Source organism: Lipophrys pholis (assembly GCF_963383615.2).
Source record: "Lipophrys pholis genome assembly, chromosome: 1".
NCBI lineage: Eukaryota > Metazoa > Chordata > Actinopteri > Blenniiformes > Blenniidae > Lipophrys > Lipophrys pholis.
Window position 1 is genome coordinate 43248374 of NC_137635.1, and position 20892 is coordinate 43269265.

At 39.7% G+C, this 20892-nt stretch overlaps 3 protein-coding genes and 1 long non-coding RNA gene across 6 annotated transcripts; 2 read left to right on the top strand and 2 right to left on the bottom strand.

The window, feature by feature from the left end:
• Positions 1-824: 824 nt before the first annotated feature.
• Positions 825-6940, top strand: ltb4r2b (leukotriene B4 receptor 2b). Its single transcript, XM_080478131.1, has 5 exons — positions 825-946; positions 2505-3102; positions 4001-4201; positions 4309-4352; positions 5523-6940. The coding sequence occupies exons 2-5, from the start codon at positions 2524-2526 to the stop codon at positions 5731-5733; spliced, it is 1035 nt and encodes a 344-aa protein (XP_080334257.1). The 5' UTR covers positions 825-946; positions 2505-2523; the 3' UTR covers positions 5734-6940.
• Positions 6915-8297, bottom strand: LOC308118632. Its single transcript, XR_013935901.1, has 3 exons — positions 8170-8297; positions 7610-7641; positions 6915-7052 (listed from the first exon to the last, which is right to left on the bottom strand). It is a non-coding gene; the product is annotated as an uncharacterized lncRNA (long non-coding RNA).
• Positions 8298-10407: 2110 nt separating this feature from the next.
• On the top strand, positions 10408-14332 carry sdr39u1 (short chain dehydrogenase/reductase family 39U, member 1). 3 transcript variants are annotated; one of them, XM_080478171.1, is made up of 6 exons: positions 10408-10553; positions 11053-11159; positions 11244-11326; positions 11436-11557; positions 12076-12228; positions 13111-14332. In XM_080478171.1, the coding sequence occupies exons 1-6, from the start codon at positions 10538-10540 to the stop codon at positions 13536-13538; spliced, it is 909 nt and encodes a 302-aa protein (XP_080334297.1). In that variant the 5' UTR covers positions 10408-10537; the 3' UTR covers positions 13539-14332. The 3 variants fall into 3 exon arrangements, with proteins under 3 accessions (XP_080334297.1, XP_080334298.1, XP_080334296.1); XM_080478172.1 differs by having other exon boundaries at positions 11009-11159; positions 13111-14326; XM_080478170.1 differs by having other exon boundaries at positions 10414-10553; positions 11023-11159; positions 13111-14326.
• mettl17 (methyltransferase like 17) lies at positions 14035-20856 on the bottom strand. Its single transcript, XM_080478159.1, has 14 exons — positions 20616-20856; positions 19225-19366; positions 18958-19107; positions 18760-18847; positions 18461-18542; positions 18071-18144; positions 17899-17993; positions 17738-17808; positions 16905-17012; positions 16712-16780; positions 16585-16635; positions 16393-16485; positions 14934-15130; positions 14035-14735 (listed from the first exon to the last, which is right to left on the bottom strand). The coding sequence occupies exons 1-14, from the start codon at positions 20682-20684 to the stop codon at positions 14645-14647; spliced, it is 1380 nt and encodes a 459-aa protein (XP_080334285.1). The 5' UTR covers positions 20685-20856; the 3' UTR covers positions 14035-14644.
• Between the last annotated feature and the right edge of the window lie 36 nt (positions 20857-20892).

The following is a 20892-nucleotide window of genomic DNA, read 5'->3' on the forward strand; positions in this document are numbered from 1 at the left end:
TCCTTGTTGTATGAGATGTGGCCTTCTATCTAAACTGGTTTTTAAGATAAAGATCACTTATCTTAAACTTTTAATTGCCACACTGAAAGCCTTCTCTGCAGTTTATGGTGCTACATCATAGGAGTCCTATAGTCTTATCAGTGTACCAAAAACATAGCATGGAGATTTCTATAGAGCCATATAAACTCTGACAGCTGTGAGACACGGAGGTTTTATGTAACTTTCATAGCATGATGGTTGCATGGAAATTCCAGTTTCTTCCACTTTGAAACTTTTATTACTTTTCTGCTTTCAATGTGGAAACCAGCATTCCTGTCAGTGATGAAGACTTGTATGAACTAGTGAGGGTGGGTGTTATTTGGGTGTGAGTGTGTGTGTGTGTGTGTGTGTTTGTGTGTGTGTGTGTGTGTGTTTTCTATATGCATGTTTGCGCTTGCGTGCCCACCGTCATGACGCAGGGTGCTTGTGCAAGCATTAGAAAGAATTACTATTACCTTCACTTCTCAGTTCCTTGTCATTACGCAACAGTTGACTCAGTAAAAAAAAAAAAAAATTAAAAATTAAGATACCCCCAGGACACAGAAATTGCCCACATCAGATTGTGATTTAGAGACTTGTTTTCACAAAGAAATGCATGTACAGTAAGATGATAAAAAAGAATGCCATGTATTGGCCAGCCAGAGCACAGACACGTCCCTTTTTTTTGCACTGGTTGATCATATCGAGTTGAATATACACAATGTTCGAAGAAGATGGAGAAGGGTTGACACTTGTAAGAAAGACACACCCCTCCACCACCCTACACTCACAAACCCAAGCATGTTACAGCCTGTGAGGCAGGATGTGATTCAGTTTATTATACAGAGAGCTGACGGAGTCAACGTCAGAGCTGGACGACAGTGGAGTGTTTCAATCTTTTCGCTGAGACGCATCACATCCCAGACAGGTCAGTTACCTCTGCTATTATGGCACTTTGATTTTAAACTTAATTGTCTATAGTCAATGTCTCATTTGATGAAATTCATCCAGATTCATGTTTTTTTCCCATTTGAAATAACTATTTACATTACCGGGATACATAGCTGGTTTATTTTATGTCGATGACTCAATATTCTAGGGCTTTTTAATCAGAGGTGTGTTTAACGACATTTGTTTAATCAAATCACAATCTTTGTACGATATGTCTCTGAATAAACCAAAACGTAATAATATTGTGCTTTGCAGCTTGATTTAGTTTAACTGCCCGTCTGTACTTATTTGTGTATCTGTCTCTTGATTCACATCACGTAGTGAGTGGAAGCAGCTGAATGATACCAAATATTCCCGTTATTTTATTTGGAGAAACAGTTTTCACTTAAAATGTGTGTTGCATTTCATATTGCCGAGGTAAATCTTGCTTTTATTCAATTTGTTTATCCGTTTTGCTCTCAGTGGAAGCCACCGGGGGAATACAAACAGTGGTGCTTTCTAAAATCACAGCCGGGAAATTAGTACCGAGCCAGGAAACAGGCACTTGATATCTCGTTCTCATCGTATTAGATCACCGGTATAATATTTCTGTTGAAGTACACAGACACTCGGGCTGGTTGGGGTATTCAGTACATTCTGCTTCAGGATACAATATGAATTTCTTGGTTGACCGTTAATGGCTGTTTCACTAATATTTTCCATGAGAAAGGTCAGCAATGAATAACAAGAGGAAGAAATGGGGAAATTGCAAATATAAATGAATGAAAGTGACTTGAAGACTGTTGAAATACAACTTTCAGTCGAAGCAGTTACGCTGATGTTTGGCATGTTTTAGCCTGCAGCGACCTGATCTGCACAGTTGGTTCCAATACAAATATTTTAGAGGCTGCGTCAGGGTGTTTAGACAGGTAAAAGTTTGGTAAACAGCAACATCAGTCTGACATTAGTGAACATGGATTTCTATATTATCTATTTATGTAAAATCCTCCTCTGCAGACCAACATTTTTCAGGATTTGTGCTCTTAAAACGTGACAATCAAACCCAAACGTTTACATTCCAATTTCATTTCAACACAGGAAGTGAAAGGAACCAAATCACAATACATTTACTGCCAGGATTTTCTTCTTTTACTTCCTCTTTTCTGAATTAATTTCGAAATAATTTCCTTCCTGGGGAAATTGTATTGTTCTTTCATTTTGTTTTTAACTCAAAAAGGTAGATGCAAGGGGAAACATGAACGGTTATGCAGCAAATCCAAAGGAGAAATATTTCTCAGGTACTCTCCAAATGACCTCAGTCCACAATATTTTCAGTATCAGGTTAATGGTAATTAAAATATAAATAAAATTGTCCAACTAAGTAACTCCAAATACGATGTGAAAGTGAAAATCACTGTTAGTTATTTAAAGAACACCATCACCATATTGGATCCTTGTTCATCTTGTCAGGCTATCACTATTTGAATGTACAGTATTGTAATACATTAACACACTGTCATAGCAGCATGTTTTCTAAATGTATCTTGTATCTTCAGGACCAAACCTTCTTCCAGCATGACGAACATCACTCGTTCCTTCCACACCTTCAAACCCAATGACACGAACCATGAGGATGACAGCGTCGTGAGCAATGACTTCTCCACGACCTTGGGCGCCCTCATCCTTGGCTTGGTCTTCCTCCTGGGCGTCCCCGGAAACCTCTTCATCGTGTGGAGTATCCTGGCACGAATCCGTCAACGCTCGGTCACCACCCTCCTCATCCTCAACCTGGCGTGCGCCGATGGCTTCCTCATGGCCCTGACCTTCTTCTTCATCATATACCTGGCCACGCAGACATGGGTGTTTGGCAACGTCATGTGTAAAGGTGTCTTCTACCTGTGCAACACCAACATGTACGCCTCGATCTTTCTGATCACGCTGATGAGTATTCACAGGATGCTGGCCGTGGTGTTTCCACGGAGAGTGTCCCAACGGATTACCAGAAAGATTGTGAGGAGGGTGATCCTCGGCATGTGGGTGTTGGTGATGTTGATCTCTCTCCCCTCGTTGGTGTTTCGAGACGTGAGGATTGACAGTGACGACAGAAATAAAACCAGACTGGTGTGCGCACCCAATCACACCCTTCCCCGACATGTGAGTTAGTTTTTTTTACATTATCGGCTATTAATGTGTTCATTTCAGTTTGGAACGCTGTGAGAAAACCACAATAACATGGGAAATTTGATTTATATGCATCCCTGATCCAACATTCTGTACTTGTCCTGGCTGTAGGGTCTCATTAATCCTATTAATAACGTTATGCATTTCACTTGTTCAGGAAGTTTAAAATTACAACACCTGAAAAATGTGAGCTGCCCTGGAGAAGTGGGCGGTGTTTGGGTTAAAATATGTATCCATAAAAACACTTCTTGCTTTCTCTGTGTAAATCCCTAACGTTGTGTGTCATTCACGAGAACGCTGTAACTGCATTCCCACCGGCAACGTACTGAAAGACCTGTATGCTCCTGTTAATGGGAAAATACATGTTACTGGATAATGTACAACCTTTATGAAAAGAAAGGTAACAAAAACTAAGTAAACACTATTGTTTATTAGAAAGCCTGAGAAAGTAATATTGTTTTACGGCCTGATTTAAAAGAAGTTAGCCGAGGTCCCATCTCCAATTATCAACCATGAAATTGGGAGCTCTGCAGTTTCATTGATTCTTGTTGGGTTAATGTACGAAAAGTATTTGATTATATTTGGGAAAGCATCCTCCAGTTGAGTTGTAACTGTTACATCAATCACATATGATGTGTTTTGGGGGATTTTGAGGTGTGAAAAATGCTTTTTACACCACATTGTTGCCATAATAGATACTACAAGAAGTCGTCGTCATCCTATCAGCTTTGAGAGTTTACGATAGTGGAACTGATCAAAACCCAACAAACGTGATTATTATTCATCAACTCTAAAAATTACTTGCATAGACTTGGTCTTTTTCTGAATTATTTTGCCCAATCACTGTTATGTCACTCCCTCTTTTCTGCAGGTCAGGTTTCAGTATGCCTTTGAGACCGTTTGTGGATTCTTTCTTCCTTACGTGATCATTATAACCTGCTATGTCATGATCCTGAGGCGTCTCAGGAAGACCAAGTTTCGCCGAAAGGTCCGCAGCGAGAACCTCATCCTGGCCATTGTTGTGACGTTTGGCCTTTTCTGGCTGCCATACCATGTAATCAACATGATGCAGGTGTGTGAGGCTGTGTTTGAAAGTGATCACATTAAATAAATCTGCTTGTATTTCTACTTTTGTGTCAAACCTTGTGCGTTCATGACGAGTGGTTTGTTCTTTTCAAGGTGGCAGCCGAATGGTACCCAGAGGGCTCAAAAACAAGAGAGACGTGAGTAAACATCAACCCTCACAATGACAATTTCTCAAGATTGCAGGCATCATGTCCAACTGCAAATACCACATATCAAGGGTGGATCCATAACATATTTAGGAGACAGGATAGGGCCCCCAAGGCTTCCTCTAATCAATCTGTTCAGTCTATTAAGCAGGAACGAATATCTTGATCCTATATTTATTTATTTATTTTGTTTCGGTTTCAACAGAATCTTAAGCATCTTAAGTTGTGCAAAGCAAAAATCTATTTTAGCATCGAGTTATCGCATGATGGCAATGAAAAACAGAAATATCACCAAAGTTAAATCAAGGATAAGATCAGATTAGTCCTACACTTCCTCTTCAAATCATTTTCCAGTTATGCGTTGATTTCCAATATTATAATGCCATGAAACGTAGCAACAGCACACAATGACGATAAAAAACAGCGGGGGCAAACAGATCATGGGTGGAGAGTTATTGGAGTATTTCTAGTTGTTTGTGAGGACCATCTGGTTGTTTTGTGCTCATATTTACTTTATATTAAATAATTCTCACTGCAGTTATACACTGTTCACACTAGTGTAGTTAGGTTTTTCTTTGTGGTATTCAGAGTTTGTAAAGGTACTCACGGTATTGACTTTAGTACAGATATTTGTGTAATAAGAGACCGTGGTAAAAGTGAAAGAACGGATTCAAATTCTTTAAGTAAAAGTTAAAAAAAAAGCACAGACTCTGAATAAATTTATTGATGTATGATGCCGTTTATAATGGTCATATATGTATGCACAGGATCACACAGGCACATTCTTGTTGTAGAGAATACATCTCAGTCATTGGCACTGACTGAGGTCATAAATCAATTTATCTTAGAACTTTTTTTCTTCTTAAAAGAAACATGAACTTTCCGTCATTGATATAACTGATTGCTCAGAAATTTGTCAACTTCTGCAGTTTCTGTACGGATAATAAATCTTAATGTCGCTTGGACTTCACGAGAACTCTGAATCACCAGTAGGAACTAAAACATGGATGAACTAGTTTTGGAAATGTCAGGACGAGACGCCAGAAAGTGAAAGTCGCCAGAAAAACACTCGTGTAACATACATATAACCGAAAAATCTACTTTTCCTCTCGTGCACCACAGTGAGACTAGACCGGTTCCTAAATTGTCATTTCCTTGCAGATTGGATCATATTGCTAAATCGAGCCGGGCCGTGACCTCAGCTCTGGCCTTCATCAGCAGCTGCGCTAATCCCATCCTCTACACCTTTGCTGGGAAGTCCTACATGAAGCAGAACGGATTAGCGTTCATGGCGAAACTCTTTGAGAGCACATCGTCAGAGCAATCTGGAAACAAGAGCCGGGTCATGGGTAAAGATGAACACTACCGGTGACATTGTAAACTCGCTCACAGAGAACAAGATACTTCAGTGACCTTGGAACGGTGAACGGACTTTTTTTTGCAAAATTGCACGTGGAGCGTGCCGCTTTACACTTGTTCTGCTTTTCCCAGTAGCATTTGCTCCTTCCATAAGTTTTTTTTTTTTTTTTTAAATCTTAAATTTAGCAGGACTGCAAATATTTTAATTTTTACTTAAATTGTGGCATTATACAGGGAGTAATTGCAACATATTTGGTGTAAAGTCAATTGTTTAAAGAAATTAAAAGTTTTTTTTTCCATTTCTGTAACAGCATTGATATTTAAAGATTTTCATTTTCTCTACCTGCATATTATGAACGTATTTCCCACCTTTGAATGTCTGGAGCTGGACTCCCAACTTCCCCTCGCACAACTTTTTGTACCCAATACTCAATTCTGAATATTGTAACTTTTTAAATAAAACATGTTACTGCATCATTTTAGTGAGTTCATTCTATTCCTGAAGCAGTTGGTACAAGTCACTACCAGTAGTTTTTTTTATTTATAAAAAAGGTTAAATGCAATACTTACATTTGAGAACCAGTTCAATGTTGTGTGATGAGAAAAAAAATTAACGCAATGAAACAGACAGAAAGTTTATTAAACCATGGATTATCCAGTTACACATCTCTACACAAGAAAAACCCTAATGTATTGATATACTTTCAATTAACTCAATTGTCAGACAAACCTTATACCACACTTGGCAACCTCTCTCTTGCAAACCCCCTCCCTCCCACCCACCCCACGGAATCCTATGTGCTCTGTCTTGTGACATGTACTATGTTGTAATATGCTGGATGCTAAATGTGCTGAGGTGTTTTTTTTCTTATATTCCAGACTTTACTGAGTACTGTCTGCAATGTGACTTCTTTTTTCTCCTCCCTCTCCCAATGTTGTCTTCTTTCCATCTGTGCTTGAAGTAATTTCGTTGTACTTAAAAGTAGAATGACAATAAAATGAATCTTATCTATCTTATCTATAGCCACCATCCAGGAAGGAGCACTACCACTGGTCACTCATACCTGCTGCATTTCCACATGCAGATAATTATATATCCTTACCGTAGTCTATTCTCATATTCCATCATCCTATATTAATTACCATTTGTGCAATGTAGCGTTGCAGTGACCACCAAATTTCCCCATGTGGGATTAATAAAGACTTATCTATAAGTTGTCTAATGGCTATGATTACCAATCATGCATGCAAATTTAATCAGCACTAAAACAGAAAAAAAGCTATACATTAAGATGTAGGTAGCACCAACAGTCTTGCAGTGTTCCCCATCACCTGCAAGAGTTAAAAAAAAAAAAAGATTAGTATTCATTCACCATCAAATAATTCAACTACACTTCGGTTTATACCAGGTGCTTTACACTGCAGTACAATATAAATCCATTTAAAACAAACGAAGGGCTGGAAGAAGCACTGCTAAGTTGGCTATAGACAAACCGGTGAAATACAAGCAAAGCAAGAGCCTTTATACCAACAGCTTACTCTTACCATTTCAGTTTCACTGCCCATGCTAGAACTTCCCTCCAGTATAATCAAGTTAAAGAATTTGTTTCAGATCCAAAATAAAATCTTAAATCCCCAGTTTTGGGCAAAGGTCAATACAGTCAGGGTTTAAGTACCAGATGTTAGAGCCAAAATACTAAAATGGAACATCTAGTCTTCGAATACATGTATTCTTTGAAGTCAGATCATGTAAAGGCAATAGTGCACCCCCATTCCCATTAATAATTAGTGTTTTGCTGCCAACTGGGCACCCTTCAGTTTAAGTTTTTACAATAACCTTAAAATTAGTTTGTACAAGTCAAATTCTGTGCAACCACAGCCAGTCTCACCTTGGGAATGTTCTCATTTCTGGTTCTTAAACCTTTAAAAAGAAAAAAAGAAAAACGAAACAAAGACATGTTAGTCCGGTACTGCAGCACACAAATCCTCACATATCCCCATAAAGTCAAACCCATCAGTGCAGTAAAAGAGTAATCAGTAGGTTCAGGTGAAACACGGACTGCAAATCATCATAAAGGTTTGACTGCATGATAGAGCCGAAGTAAGCAGACACTAAAGACGGTAGCTGGAAAAACTCAATACATTTAAACTACAGGTTAAGAGTTATAGTAACAAATCAATAAAATCCATATTTGAAATCTGTAAATTTCTAAACATTCAATCAGGTTTTTCAACACGATGAACCTCAATAATAACCATCTGGGAAGCACCGAGTGCATTATTTGAGACATTCTCATTACGCACACGCCATGCGGTCGGTTTGGCGCTCCGGAGGAAGCGAACGAGGCACATGGGCGCGCAAAGAGCCGCAATAAACAGCCGCGCGCGCACGAACAAACATCAAACTGACGCATATGACGCGAGCAGGTACATAAATGTGAACACTTACCGTAAATGTGGCTTTAAACACACTTGGCGTCGCGCCTGCCGCCGTCACCCGACCGACGGACCGACCGACCTCCATCAGCGCAACGAGGAAGAGAGGCTGTTAATGAAGCTGCGGCCTAATTTATCTCCTGATCAAAACCACGTGTTTACTGCTTCCGGGTGTGCTGCTTCCTCAAACTGAGTGCTTCAATGTGAAACGAAAAAAAAAAGAAAACGACTTGCTTCCAATCTTCCTATCTAATTAAAACCCTCTTCTATTTTGTGCTAATATTTATATATATTTTCAAATATAATAAAATGGTGTGTTTTTTTTCTTCATAAAACTCACGTGACCACAACAATAGATAATATACATATACTCATATGTGATTTAATCATATTAAAAGGCTCCCCAAACAATCATGTTTTAAGATTCTAAAAGCAGATATTGAGTTTGTTAAGTGAGTCAGTAAGAGAAGAAAATGTTTTATTGTAGCTTCTAAAATGGGAATATACAGTTAATTTTAAGTCCGTGTGTGCATGTATTTTATTTAGTTAGTCGGTTTTTCTCCCACAGTCCAAAACTGTAGTGGTCCCGGGAGTATTCTTGATTTGTCCATAGTTAGATAGAACTGCGCCCAGCGCCCATCTATCAACCCCCCCCCCCCCCCCCACACACACACACACACACACCCACACACACACACACACACACACACACTTTCTTTTAAGCAGCAGCAGATTTGGCATTTTTGAGATAATAATAATAATAATAATAATAATAATAATAATAATAATAATAATAATGTATTTTATAAAGCACTTTTCTGGACACTCAAAGATGCTTTCCTCAATTTATTAATCATATTCCCCATACTTCTACTTACACCAAGGAGCAACTCATTTGTTGAACTTCCCTTGCACATCTTCCCTCAGTTTGTCCTGTCTTAATAATGTGCACGCGATACATTAGCTGAGCTGCCAACACTTGTGTGGGTCAGACTGAGCATTGATTCACTCATTAAATTCAGATGAAGTCACAATTGTCAGTAGGAAGTCAAATGGGTAGATGTGTTGTTTTGGTCTGGTTGAGTTCATCAAAAATGATTAAAGTTAGACATTTCTATGGAAAATGTTTCTGCACTTGTGATATTTAGCAGTCGTGGCCTGAACAGAACATTTAGGGACTGGTAGAGTCTGCTGCTGGAAATAACTGAACTTTAAGAACATAAACAGACTGCAGTACGCAGAGTTTTACTATGTCATTAATAACAGATAAAGTAAACAATATGGACAAACCACTACATGTTTAGCAGTGACAAAAAAAATCATTGTTTTGTATTCAAGGTTCCCCTGTAATTTATGACATTTTCAGAAATGACTACAAAGTGAAACTATTTAAAAAAAAAACATGTCAAAATAAAGGTTGAACATCGAGTTGAACTGTGTTGGAGCATTACTTTGATGTTGCGCCTTTTATGTAAAATGGGGAAAAAAATTGTTCCACATAAAATTATGACTGATTTCCAATAACAATATTTATCCTGTAGCTCAACATCCATCCATCCATCCATCCATCCATCCATCCATCTGGAGCTAATCCCAGTTAAATCTGGGTGGAGGCAGGGTACACCTGGACGGACCGCCAGCCCATCACAGGACGGACATCCACATACATTCCCACTTATGGACAATTTAGAGTCACCAAATAACCTTGCATGCATGTTTTTGTACCATGGGAGGAAACTGGAGTACCTGGAGGAAACCTACACACACACACACAGGGAGAACATGCAAACTCTACACAGAAAGGCCCAGTCAGTATTTGAACCCATGACCTAAATACTGCGCGACCCTGTGGCTCATTATTTATGAATAAAAGCAGAAGTAGTGACAAAATGTATACACATCTCTGTCTCATCTGTTTTCATTACGAGTCAGCACCTAAATACAATCCACCATGTATAGAGTATGACAGAATCAACATAGCCTATTGCAAAATGAAGTATTTAATACAAAAAAGGAAGTGATGGCCTATGGGTTAGTAACTATTTCTGACAAATAAAGCAGTTCTTCATCAGATTGTAAACTAGACTGTTTCTCTTGGTGACAACAGTTTGTTTCAAACATGTAAACATTAGCTATTCAATGAAATGAATTGTAAAACCTATTTTTCCTCGCTGTCGCAAAAGCAACGCGTGTTACACCAGTAGGTGGCAGAAATGTCATGGACTACAGAATGACGTCACTGAACTACGGCGCGCCCACTGGTTCAAAATCAGCTGAATCAATGTTTTACCAGACTGAGAGCAGGACTGTGACCAGATAAGGTTGTAAATAACTGCGTCTTCCACTGATTTAATTTAACTTCCGAAGAGAACTTACTGGACATGAGAGTTTTAATAGGTATGTGCGGTTTTTTTTTTTTAAAGGATTTTCATTTTCTTCCAGGAGTATGGAAAGGTCAATGTGACATAATAGCAGTTGCTAGCTGTTAGCTTATAGAAATGCTGCAAAAGTAGTAGAGGTGGCGGGTAAACTATTCCGTTAACAGTATGTTTGTCAAGTCGGCTACACAAAAAACAGCATTTCAGCGTTATAATTCAAAGCAGAAATCGATCTGTGTGTATTTTAGAGTGTTTTGTAAGGCTGTCCGTGACGCATGCGCATTAACGTAGCTGAGTTTACAAAGCCTATTTAGGTCTAATAAATAAGATCTGATTAATATTTTTTTATTTTGTACTATCCCATTTCTAATATTGAGCACAGGATAAATAAAAGTGAAACTCACATTCTAATGCAAAACAAAAGTAGTTTTTTTTTTAAACAATTATTCTAAAGCTATCTGTTTTCTTAACCAGGTTCAATTTAACAGGTATCTACATTCTATGTTGTTACTTTGAAGGTGGGGGATCTGGCTTTGTGGGTCGTGAATTGACCCGCCTGCTCAGAGACAAAGGTCATGAGGTGACGATGATATCTCGGCAACCTGGTCCAGGAAAGATAACATGGGTATGGTCAGCTGTGTGTCACCACATCTCCATCACATGCCTTCTGCAATCAATATATATTTTCCCTCTTTCTATGTGGCTGCAGGGCGAGTTGGAGTCTAATGGCCTTCCGCCATGTGAGGGTGCCGTTAATCTGGCTGGAGAAAATCTCATGAACCCTCTTCGTTGGTGAGTAACGGATGAGCAGCAACTCAAATATGAACAATGATCTGTTGAGATGAGAGCAACTTTACAAGATATGTTTTAATATCTAGCTGTGATTTTGTTTTTCATTAAGGTGGAATGAAAGTTATAAAAAGGACTTGTTCTCCAGTCGAATTGACACTACAAAGGCTTTGTCTCAAGCCATTGCTTCTTCCCCAACTCCACCTCACTCCTGGGTGTTGGTCTCTGGCGTAGGTAAGCATTTCCTGGATGTGCTGTTTTGTGTTTGTCAAAAAATACACAAAAAGAAAGAAAATGTGCATTTGGTACATTATTTCTTCAGTGTTGCAGTGTTTCATGAAAATATATTTTATCCCATCATTGCAACACTCTACTACATCCTCTACACTTTGACCCTTTGACTTAGCTGTGTTTTGCAGAAAACCGGTTGAAAGTTGCCCTATTGCATGGGCCTTATGGAAATCAGTCAAATGTGGTGTGCTGGTTTTTGATGCAGGAGTCGGTAGCAATAGCAAAAATATATATATATTTGAGATTGGGATTAAATATTTGCTCATTTTTATATGGTCAGAATCCGTATACTCCAAATGCATGTTCCAAATGTGGCACCATTTGGATCAGAAATAATCGTACTTGCCAATAGTATAATGCCAGGAATCATTTTTACAGCAAAGAAATAACCCACCAATCACAAATGTCCTTACTATTCCTTCATTGCTGCATCTTTCTTGTCTTTCTTTTTTGACCCTCAGCTTGCTACAAACCCAGTCTGACAGATCAGTATACAGAAGACAGCGAGTGGACACCATTTGACCTTCTCTCAAAACTCGTCAAAGAGTGGGAGGCTTCAGCACTACTTCCTGAGGACACGGCCAAAACCACCAGACAAGTCGTCGTTCGGCCTGGTGTGTACAAAATACTCGCTTTTCAGGGAGGAAATTATACTGCTTATAGTGGCAGGAGAAGCTACAAAGCACGCTAACATTTGTTCATTTAATAGGCTATTTCAATTACAAGTTTATTATAATTCCAAACCATAAATTATGTTTGCTAGAATATCCCAACTTGACTCTCACATAGAATTACCCACAAATATCACAGTCTATGGAGCCAAGTAGCCACCGAGAAAGAGTCTCTGACAACTTTGTCCAGGAAATACGGCTATGTGAAATCAGTCAATTATTTGTTCTTTCAGAGGCAAAGATCAGAGGAAGTATCTCACAACAACAGGTACATTAAAAAAAATTGAAAACAGTGCAAAAGTTAATCATCACTGTAGGGGTGTTAATTTCATCTGGATTAATCGCTTGAATGATTTAGGTATTTAACATTTTTATACACACATATATATATATATATGTATATATATATATACACCAAATGCAAAGGACCTGATGTCAAGACTTTGCTTTGAATCCTGGTTGCAGCAGGAGAGACAAAGAAAAGTTGCAATGACTTGCTCCGGGGACAGCGGCTATTTTAATTGAAGCTGTGTATTGTTTCAGGATTTCAAAGCCTTACCTCCCCAAAAATTAATCAATCAATGTATAGCATCTTTGACACAAGACAAGAATATGACTAAAAGTATTTTGCTCATAAAGTAATCCCCAAAATGAACCCCCCGCCCCATACAGGCACAAAAACTCAAAATGCCAAGATAAAGTCTTTATCGCCACTATTCAGTATATGTCAGCCATTGTTCATACACGATGTGTTTTTCCTGCTTTGATTCGATGGAGTTGGCTGTTAAAGATTGATGTGATCTTGTTCCTCCCTCGTCTATAAAGGGGCCGTGCTGGGTCGTGACGGTGGCGCAATGAAACAAATGATGCTCCCCTTCTGGCTCGGCCTCGGTGGCACCCTGGGGTCTGGAAGACAGCCGTTCCCCTGGATCCACGTCTCCGACCTGGCGGGAATTATTGCCCACTCGCTGGAGCCAGCAGCCGACGCTCCCTGCTCTTCGCCACAAGTGTTAAACGGAGTTGCGCCGGCGCTCAACACCAACTATGAGTTCACCAAAGAACTGGGCCGGGTCTTGAGGAGACCCACCATCTTTCCTGTGCCTGGCTTCGTCATGAATACACTGATGGGCTCCGAGAGGGCCGTGGTCCTCACCCAAGGCCAGAAAGTCATACCCAAGAGGACTTTAGAGTCTGGATTTCAGTACAAGTATCCTGACTTGACCTCAGCTCTGAAGCAGATTGTTGGGAGTTAACTGAAGGAGTGGCAACACTAAATGTTCTGTAATGGTGTGTCCATATTTACCGAACCTTTCATCATGGGCAGGTAAAGAATACATGCGAGTCTTATACCTCACACCTGATTCCACTGCTGCTGCTTTAAATTTCTTTTAATCAGTCAGACTATAAAGGATGCGTTGTGTGAAACAGCAGTTTGATGTCACATAGACCGTACTACGAAGGTAACGCTGCATAAATTCTTCAATTTCCCGTCAACTTGCAAGTATATTCAGAAATGTGCAGATTTTTTGAAGAATAAGCAATGAATGACCGGAAGTTTTATTTTAAATGTCGGAAAAAGCCAGCAGATCTGAAGGCTGCATGGTTTCCGCAGCGATCACCGAGCATGATTTCACAGTATCAATTTGATTCTGAAGTAATTCTCGCTCGCAAAAGGTTTCTACATCTTACAGCAATCCATCGGTCAGTTCTTGGTCTCAATGATAAATCAGCCAATTATACTAAAGCAGAGAAATTGGAAACTGCAGTTGATTTTATTGAAAGTGTATTCAGAAAATGCCTTGTTTTTTGTTTTTTTTTATACTACGCTTGGTTTTCTTGAAGGTCCTCTGATAGGCTGCCTGTCTGACACACCTACTTTAAATAAAACTTTGTGTGGAACTGATCTTGAATACAGTAAACTGCTGAAGCGCATTTTCTTTGCCGGAGCGCCCCCTGCTGTACAAACACATCTTACTGGTTACACCGTCCCATACTTAAGAGAGCAGAGGAATTTGTCTGAATAAATAAAACTCATTTAGACAAACTCTAATCTGGCGCTTCAAAACACGAGAAAGTCTTAAGTTTATTGCCACAATTCCATCCAAAGAAGATCAAGCTTGTAGAAGGTTATAAACTTATTTACTGTGGGCGATACACAGTAAAACTTGGTGAAGTCCAGATCTAACCACACCTGTTGAATGGGACGGCATTTCAACAGACTCAATCAAGTTCTTGCAGATTTTATGTGGAACCAAAAGCTGACGTGTCTTTAACTGGAAGGCTTGTCTGACTTTTTATTTTTTAATGATGCCATGATGTTGCAAGAGTCCAAAGAAAAAGTGTTTCCCCATCAGAGCCGTCACTCTGAATCACTGACGTCTTCCTGGACACTCGGAATGAACGGAAGTTGATCCCCCCAGTCGCTGCTTCGAGCGCAACGGTACACATCTCTGATGAGACGAGAGAAAACACAATCGTCAAAGTCGGCACGTGGCAAAAGCCAGAAGAACAACACAACAACAATCTTTATTCATACCAAGAAATGACTGAACACTAGTATTTATTCTGCGACCGTTTGCCTTTATGTATGCATGTTAAATATTATCAGAGAGAATCGGACTGAATTTTAACCAACTCGGGGTGTTTACCTGCTGTGTCTCTTTGCCGTCACCACCACGTGCTGCAGCTGTCCGTCCGGGCAGCACATCCGACAATGGACGTGTCGCTTTCTTAGCAGCACCGGCGCGACCAGCCGGGCCCAGTCCACGCCCTCGCGGTCGTCCTCTGCGGGGCGCGAGCGGCTCAGGATCAGGTAGCTGAACTTCTCTGTGTGACGTTGCTGATGCTGGAAGAGGAAAGACATGGATAAGGAGCTTCACCCACAGCTGGACTCGCCTGCGGCCCTCAGAGGATTAAAGTACAGAAGATTGATGGATGGAGGTTAATTTAAAATGAATAATTTGGGGTTTATATATTTTTTTTCTTCCAGAGGTAGACCGGTTGTGACTGTGAGGAAAATAATGTTCTTGAGAAGGAACAGTCAACAGTGATGCGGCGACTGTAAAGAAAACATGTCCAGCTACTGAAAACCTTAAACTGATAAAAAGTACAAAACACAAGAAGCAACCAATCATTTTCAAACTGAACTCTTATGAATATGGCCCAAGAGATATTAAACATAGAACATATTTGAACATTTTGAGAAACAGAATTGGTGTTTTCATGACTTTGTTTTCCAAAAATTTCTATTACACGTAATCTATAATTTAATGGACAACTCAGGTATGTCATATAATCCAGAGCAGAAATCTCATGACCTCATTTGCTGTATGATTTAATGAAAAGTGAAGGGCAGGTTTTTTTGGAGGGAGGAATGATAGTTTCTTTAAGCCTGGTGAAGATGGAAGGTATTTATTTATGTTTGCTCCAGGTTTCCCCCCTAAGTCCCTGAACAGAAAGGTATTGACTTTGTTAAACTAAAATGCTCTGCATTATGACAGCCTAAAGAATTAAGTAGGAAAAAAGATTGTTTCTCCTCAAGAAATGGGATGTGTTTATTTCTCATAAAGAACTGGTTTTTCCAGAATCTCTCACTTCCTTGGAGAAGCCCAGCAATGCTGATAACTGTTAATAATCACATAAAGGGCCAACAAGGTTGAGTTATCAAAAGTGGATTTGGCATTGCTTTATAGATCTTATGAAATAAGACAAACAAAGCACGCCAAAAAACAAACAACAACAAAAACACTTTTTCCAAATAAACTTATCTGGGTAACTCAGAAAATAAAACTGAACTGTCACAGCTATTTAGTAGATAGTATTACTAAAGTCTGAAAACATCTTTCATTTAAAAAAGTAGTGTGTGGAAGAAACGGATGCAACAGGGTAGGAGACACCTGAAATAAGTCACTAGCGACGTCATAAAACAGATGTTTGTCTTTGGCAATGAAGATGTGGTAAATTTCTCATGTACATAAAACACACAGCCTCACCTCTACTGCTTTTCAAATGAACAATTAAATGCTACTAAGCTCAGCTTATATACACCTGTAGTTTAATTTAAAATCATAGTGCCTTGAAATCAGACTTCTGTTTGTTAAAACTCACCCCGGGTGAAGGAAGAGGTTGGTAGAACTGCTGGAAGTTGCAGGGTGTGACGATTTGACTTGTGAGCTTTGGACATGTGAGTTCATGGGAACACTGCAGGAAAAAAAAAAAAAAAAAGTGCTCTGGTGAGAAAACGACACTGGTGGCTGAAAGTCTAATAAACCTGGAAACAAACCGGGAGCTTTAACTTACCGGAGCAAAGACAGACGCTGGCCTGGAGTCGTACAGCGTCTTCTCTTGTTTCTGGAGAAACAGCCCTTTAGTTTGGTTGCCTTTGTTAGACCAGACACAACACAGTGCATCTACTGTACATGTTTACCTTCAATAAAGTGTCTCTGGCCTCCATCAGAATTTGATGACCCTCTTTTGTCCCGTTTTCAACCAGCACCTACAACATGAAATAGGAGACATCAGTATTATTTCAATACGTCGCGATATAACTGACATTTCTGATCAGGGCAAAAGTAAAAGACACTGCAGAAAACCTGCCGTCTGATATGTTTGCCACTAACCAGATACGAGCTGGTTTTTCTCCACAGAGTGAACACGACGTCTTCTCGATCCTTCACGCCTGGAAGCTCCGACAGGGTGAAAGCTGAAACCACCAAGTCAAACTGCACCTGGAGGACAAAAAAATAAGCAATTATATGTAAAACTCCCTTAGAAAGAAGATTGTATGCGTTCAATAGAATTGTAAAGATTAAAAAAAGAAAAACTGTTAAGATCATTTGGCATACACGCTTCTTTTGTTTTTTTATCTTTTTTCCCCCTCAGTGTTGCACAGGTCACAAATGAATATAAGCGAGTTGAAAAGCAAAGAATTGGAGTATGCGGACAAAAAGGTTGCATTTGATAGACACATCTAATACGATTAAGAGAAATACAGATTAAGTACCAACATATGTAGCAGTCGTTCTGGGAGATCAGTAAACATCAGGCTCTGAGCATGTGCAAAGAAAATCCTTTATGTCAGATACATTTTTTTGTATTAACTGCTTAATGTTCACCTGATTTTTTTCATCCACTTCCATGGCTATTATTATAATATTTACTAAATGGGCACAGTGGTGGTGTGGTTAATTCTGCCCCTAGTTTGGTTCTGGGTCGTGTTTTGGGGCCTTTCTGTGTGGAGTTTCCTTGTTCTTCTTGTGTATGCACGGCTTTTCTCTTGTTTCCTGCAAAAAAATATGCGTTCAAAGCAACTCCTCGCTGGCCGTAGTTTTTATGTACGTCCTTTATTTCCTTGCAAATAAATTTCATAGGAGTGAATGAGAGTGTGCCCTGCGAGCTCTCCCTTGTGTATCATAACTTCACATGTGGCTCAAATCCCAAACAGAGATCCTACCTTAGGAGAAACTGGCAGAAACTGTCTGAAATAGACGTGTTTGAAGTGAGGTGCCGCACCTTCATCGTCGCCTGTTTTGAAAACACACACATATGCTCAGTTCCTTGTCAAATTGTGCATTTGGTAAACATAAATCTCATAAACAATCTTATTCCGTGCACCTTTGAGAAGTCGTTCGGCCAGGCTGTTCATTGCTCCAGAGCTGTCCACACACACCATCTCCTTTAGAGACTCACCCCAGTGCGAGTGGGACGCCCTGTGGAGAGGAAAAAGTGCTCAACATGCCCTTTTAATTTCAGTTGGATTAAAACTCTCATAATGATGCACACGTACCATGCAACTGTTCCCAGGCCTGAACCGAAGTCCAGGAGAGACTGAGGGGCAAACGAAGCATCTCTTTTCTTTATCTGTTATCAAGGAAAAAACAACAACAAAAAAAAAACACAAAAGGATTTTAGACCAAAAGACGTCTCAGCCTGACACTCTTATGGGACACACAGGGGTCTTAAATTGTGGTTCTCTTATTGAAACTTATTAAAATGAGAAAATGAACCCTCACGTTTAAGAATTTTGCAATGTAGCGTTCATCTGCTTCATAAGACAGACTCTCATGACACTATGCTTTTTTTTTTAGCAGATCCAACATTTAACAAGTTCAAAAAAAAAAATTAGCTTTGAGGCGTCATAAGCAGTGACGTGCTTTGTAACCGTCTCCTTCATCACCTCATTTAAAGCTCTCTTCACTGCTGCGTAGCCTCCAGCCAGCCGAGCTGCCATGTACACCACACCCAGCTCCTCATCGTACCTGAAAAACACAAGACGATCTGTATGCAGTGCACCTGATACAAACTACAGCTTCAAAGGGTTGTTGCAGATGTAGATCTGTCAATACGATATAATTAATTGCAGATATGACCCTTATAGTATTTTCACGTCACTTAAATTAACTTTAATCCCCATTAGAAATACATCAAGCTGAAAAAATTACTTATGGATAGTATATAAAACAGATGAATGTTTACTTTAGTGAGTTCCAGTGATACGTTGTTCTTTTGAGCTCTGACAGAACTTTCTTCTTGATATGATCGTTCAGCAACTCCATGTCTAAATCTGCAAAGTAAAGAATACTTTATTTCTCCAGACGCATCACAGAATCTCGCTTCAGTTTTAAATGCGTTGAATAGTCTTTATGGGTTTTTTTTGCCATTGATGCGTTCTACCTTTTCCTTTCAGCATGGCTTTTTCCCATAGTTCTTTCTCCAAGCATACTGCTCTTTTCCTCAAAGCCACATCTTCAACCAGTCGTTTCCTGCTCCACAGGAAATTTGTGAGTTTGTGGACGCGTTCGGGGAGCTGAGCCACTTCAGCTCCTGCAAGCAGGGAGACAGAACAGTGGCCAAAAGCACCTTAGCAGGTTTGTCTTGACTAGAGAAACAACGGAAACATTTGTCGTCTCAGCTGAATTCATACAAGATCATGGACCTTACTGTGAATGATCGACTGCGCAGCAACCTGCAGCTCTTGAGGCAGTCGCAGAGTTTTCAGGTTGGTCACACCTGGGTGCTTCCTGTGTAGTTCTCCTTTAAGGAAATCTGCCCGAGTTTCTGGGTTAGCAGCTGCACTCACATACTGAGATAAAAAAAAAAAGGAAAAAAGGTTGAGTTATTATTGTATATCCACAACAACAGTCTACTTATTAAGATTTTGACCCTGTATTGCTTTTCTTTATTGCTTTTATTGTAACAAATCCTTTACACATTCTGCTAAACAACTAATTAAAATGACAGTTCTCCCAATCTTAGGTTGTCGTCATATAATCTACAGATCTGCCTCAACAACGGTGCTTCAAAAGCTGGATGTTATTTACCGTGCTACGATCCGCTTTGTGACCGAAGCGCTATTCAGCACTCGCCACTGCTGACTGTAATCCTGATAAACTGGCCCTCTCTTCTCTTCATGCATGCAAACAAACTCACTGGCTTCATCTCATATACAAAACTCTTGTTTGGAAAACTTTTTTCTCAATATTGACAACACAAATTGCAGTCTTCGTTTTAGTAGACTCGTCAGTCTGGTCATACCCAAAGCCTGTACCTCCTCTGGTCACTCCTAATTTCAGTTTTCTACTGCAAATGACTGGAATCATCTGCAATAGAGCTTAAAACCTATATAACCTCATAAACCTTGAAACTTATAAAACCTATAATGACAGATCACTGCCCTTGCATTTAGGTTTTATTATTGTATGTGTGTATTAACATTATCATTATTACATTACTGAGTAGTATTATTGTTTGTCTGGGTATGTATTTGTTTCTATGTTTTTCTTTGTGCCTCATTGCTGCCTCTTGGTCAGGTCGTCATCCACTGCATATGAGAACTGGTTCTCAATTGACCTACCGGGAAAAATAAAGGTGAAATAAATCAAATAATTTCAACTTTACAATACACCGAGGAAGTCGTGTTGCTGGTTTCAGTGGACGACAGGTGGCAGCAGGTGATACCACAGAGCCAGTGATGCTTCAATGGCACACTATCGACATGTGTTGGCACACTGGAAGTATTCAATAATACCTTTCTAACATGTTCTGGTAACTCTTATCTAAACACCTCTGTGGCTTGATAAAAGCACCACAGTTGGAGCACTCGACAACACAAGACAAACGTGACATTTTTTTTTTTTTTTTTTTTTTAAATCTACGATGATCCCGATGAGATCCCTGGCATACTTCCAGCAATCTAGAAATGCTCCAACCATCTTAACTTGTGATGTGAATATAGAAAATCTAAAATCTATTATTTCTTATGTGTGTTACGTTTGAGTCTGACCTCCAGTACTGAGACGCTGCGTTCAATGACACTCACAAAAAGCCCTCACCCTGCACGCGACCCTCAGCACAGCCGCCCGCTGACACAGAACCACGGCACTGAAGCTTCGAGAAGTCATTGCTCCAGTCTGACCAGTTTTTGTATGATTTTAAAACCCACTAAAAGCGCCTTTCCCCCAAAGCGTGACTACCACGGGGAAGAGTTGAATTGTCCAGCATCAAAATAATCCCGACTCTCTACAAGGGCGGAAACATTTTTACCAACGTGATCGTTCCACTCTTAAAAAGTGTGACGAAGACGGCTCGCTTTCCTCTTATTTTTAGGCA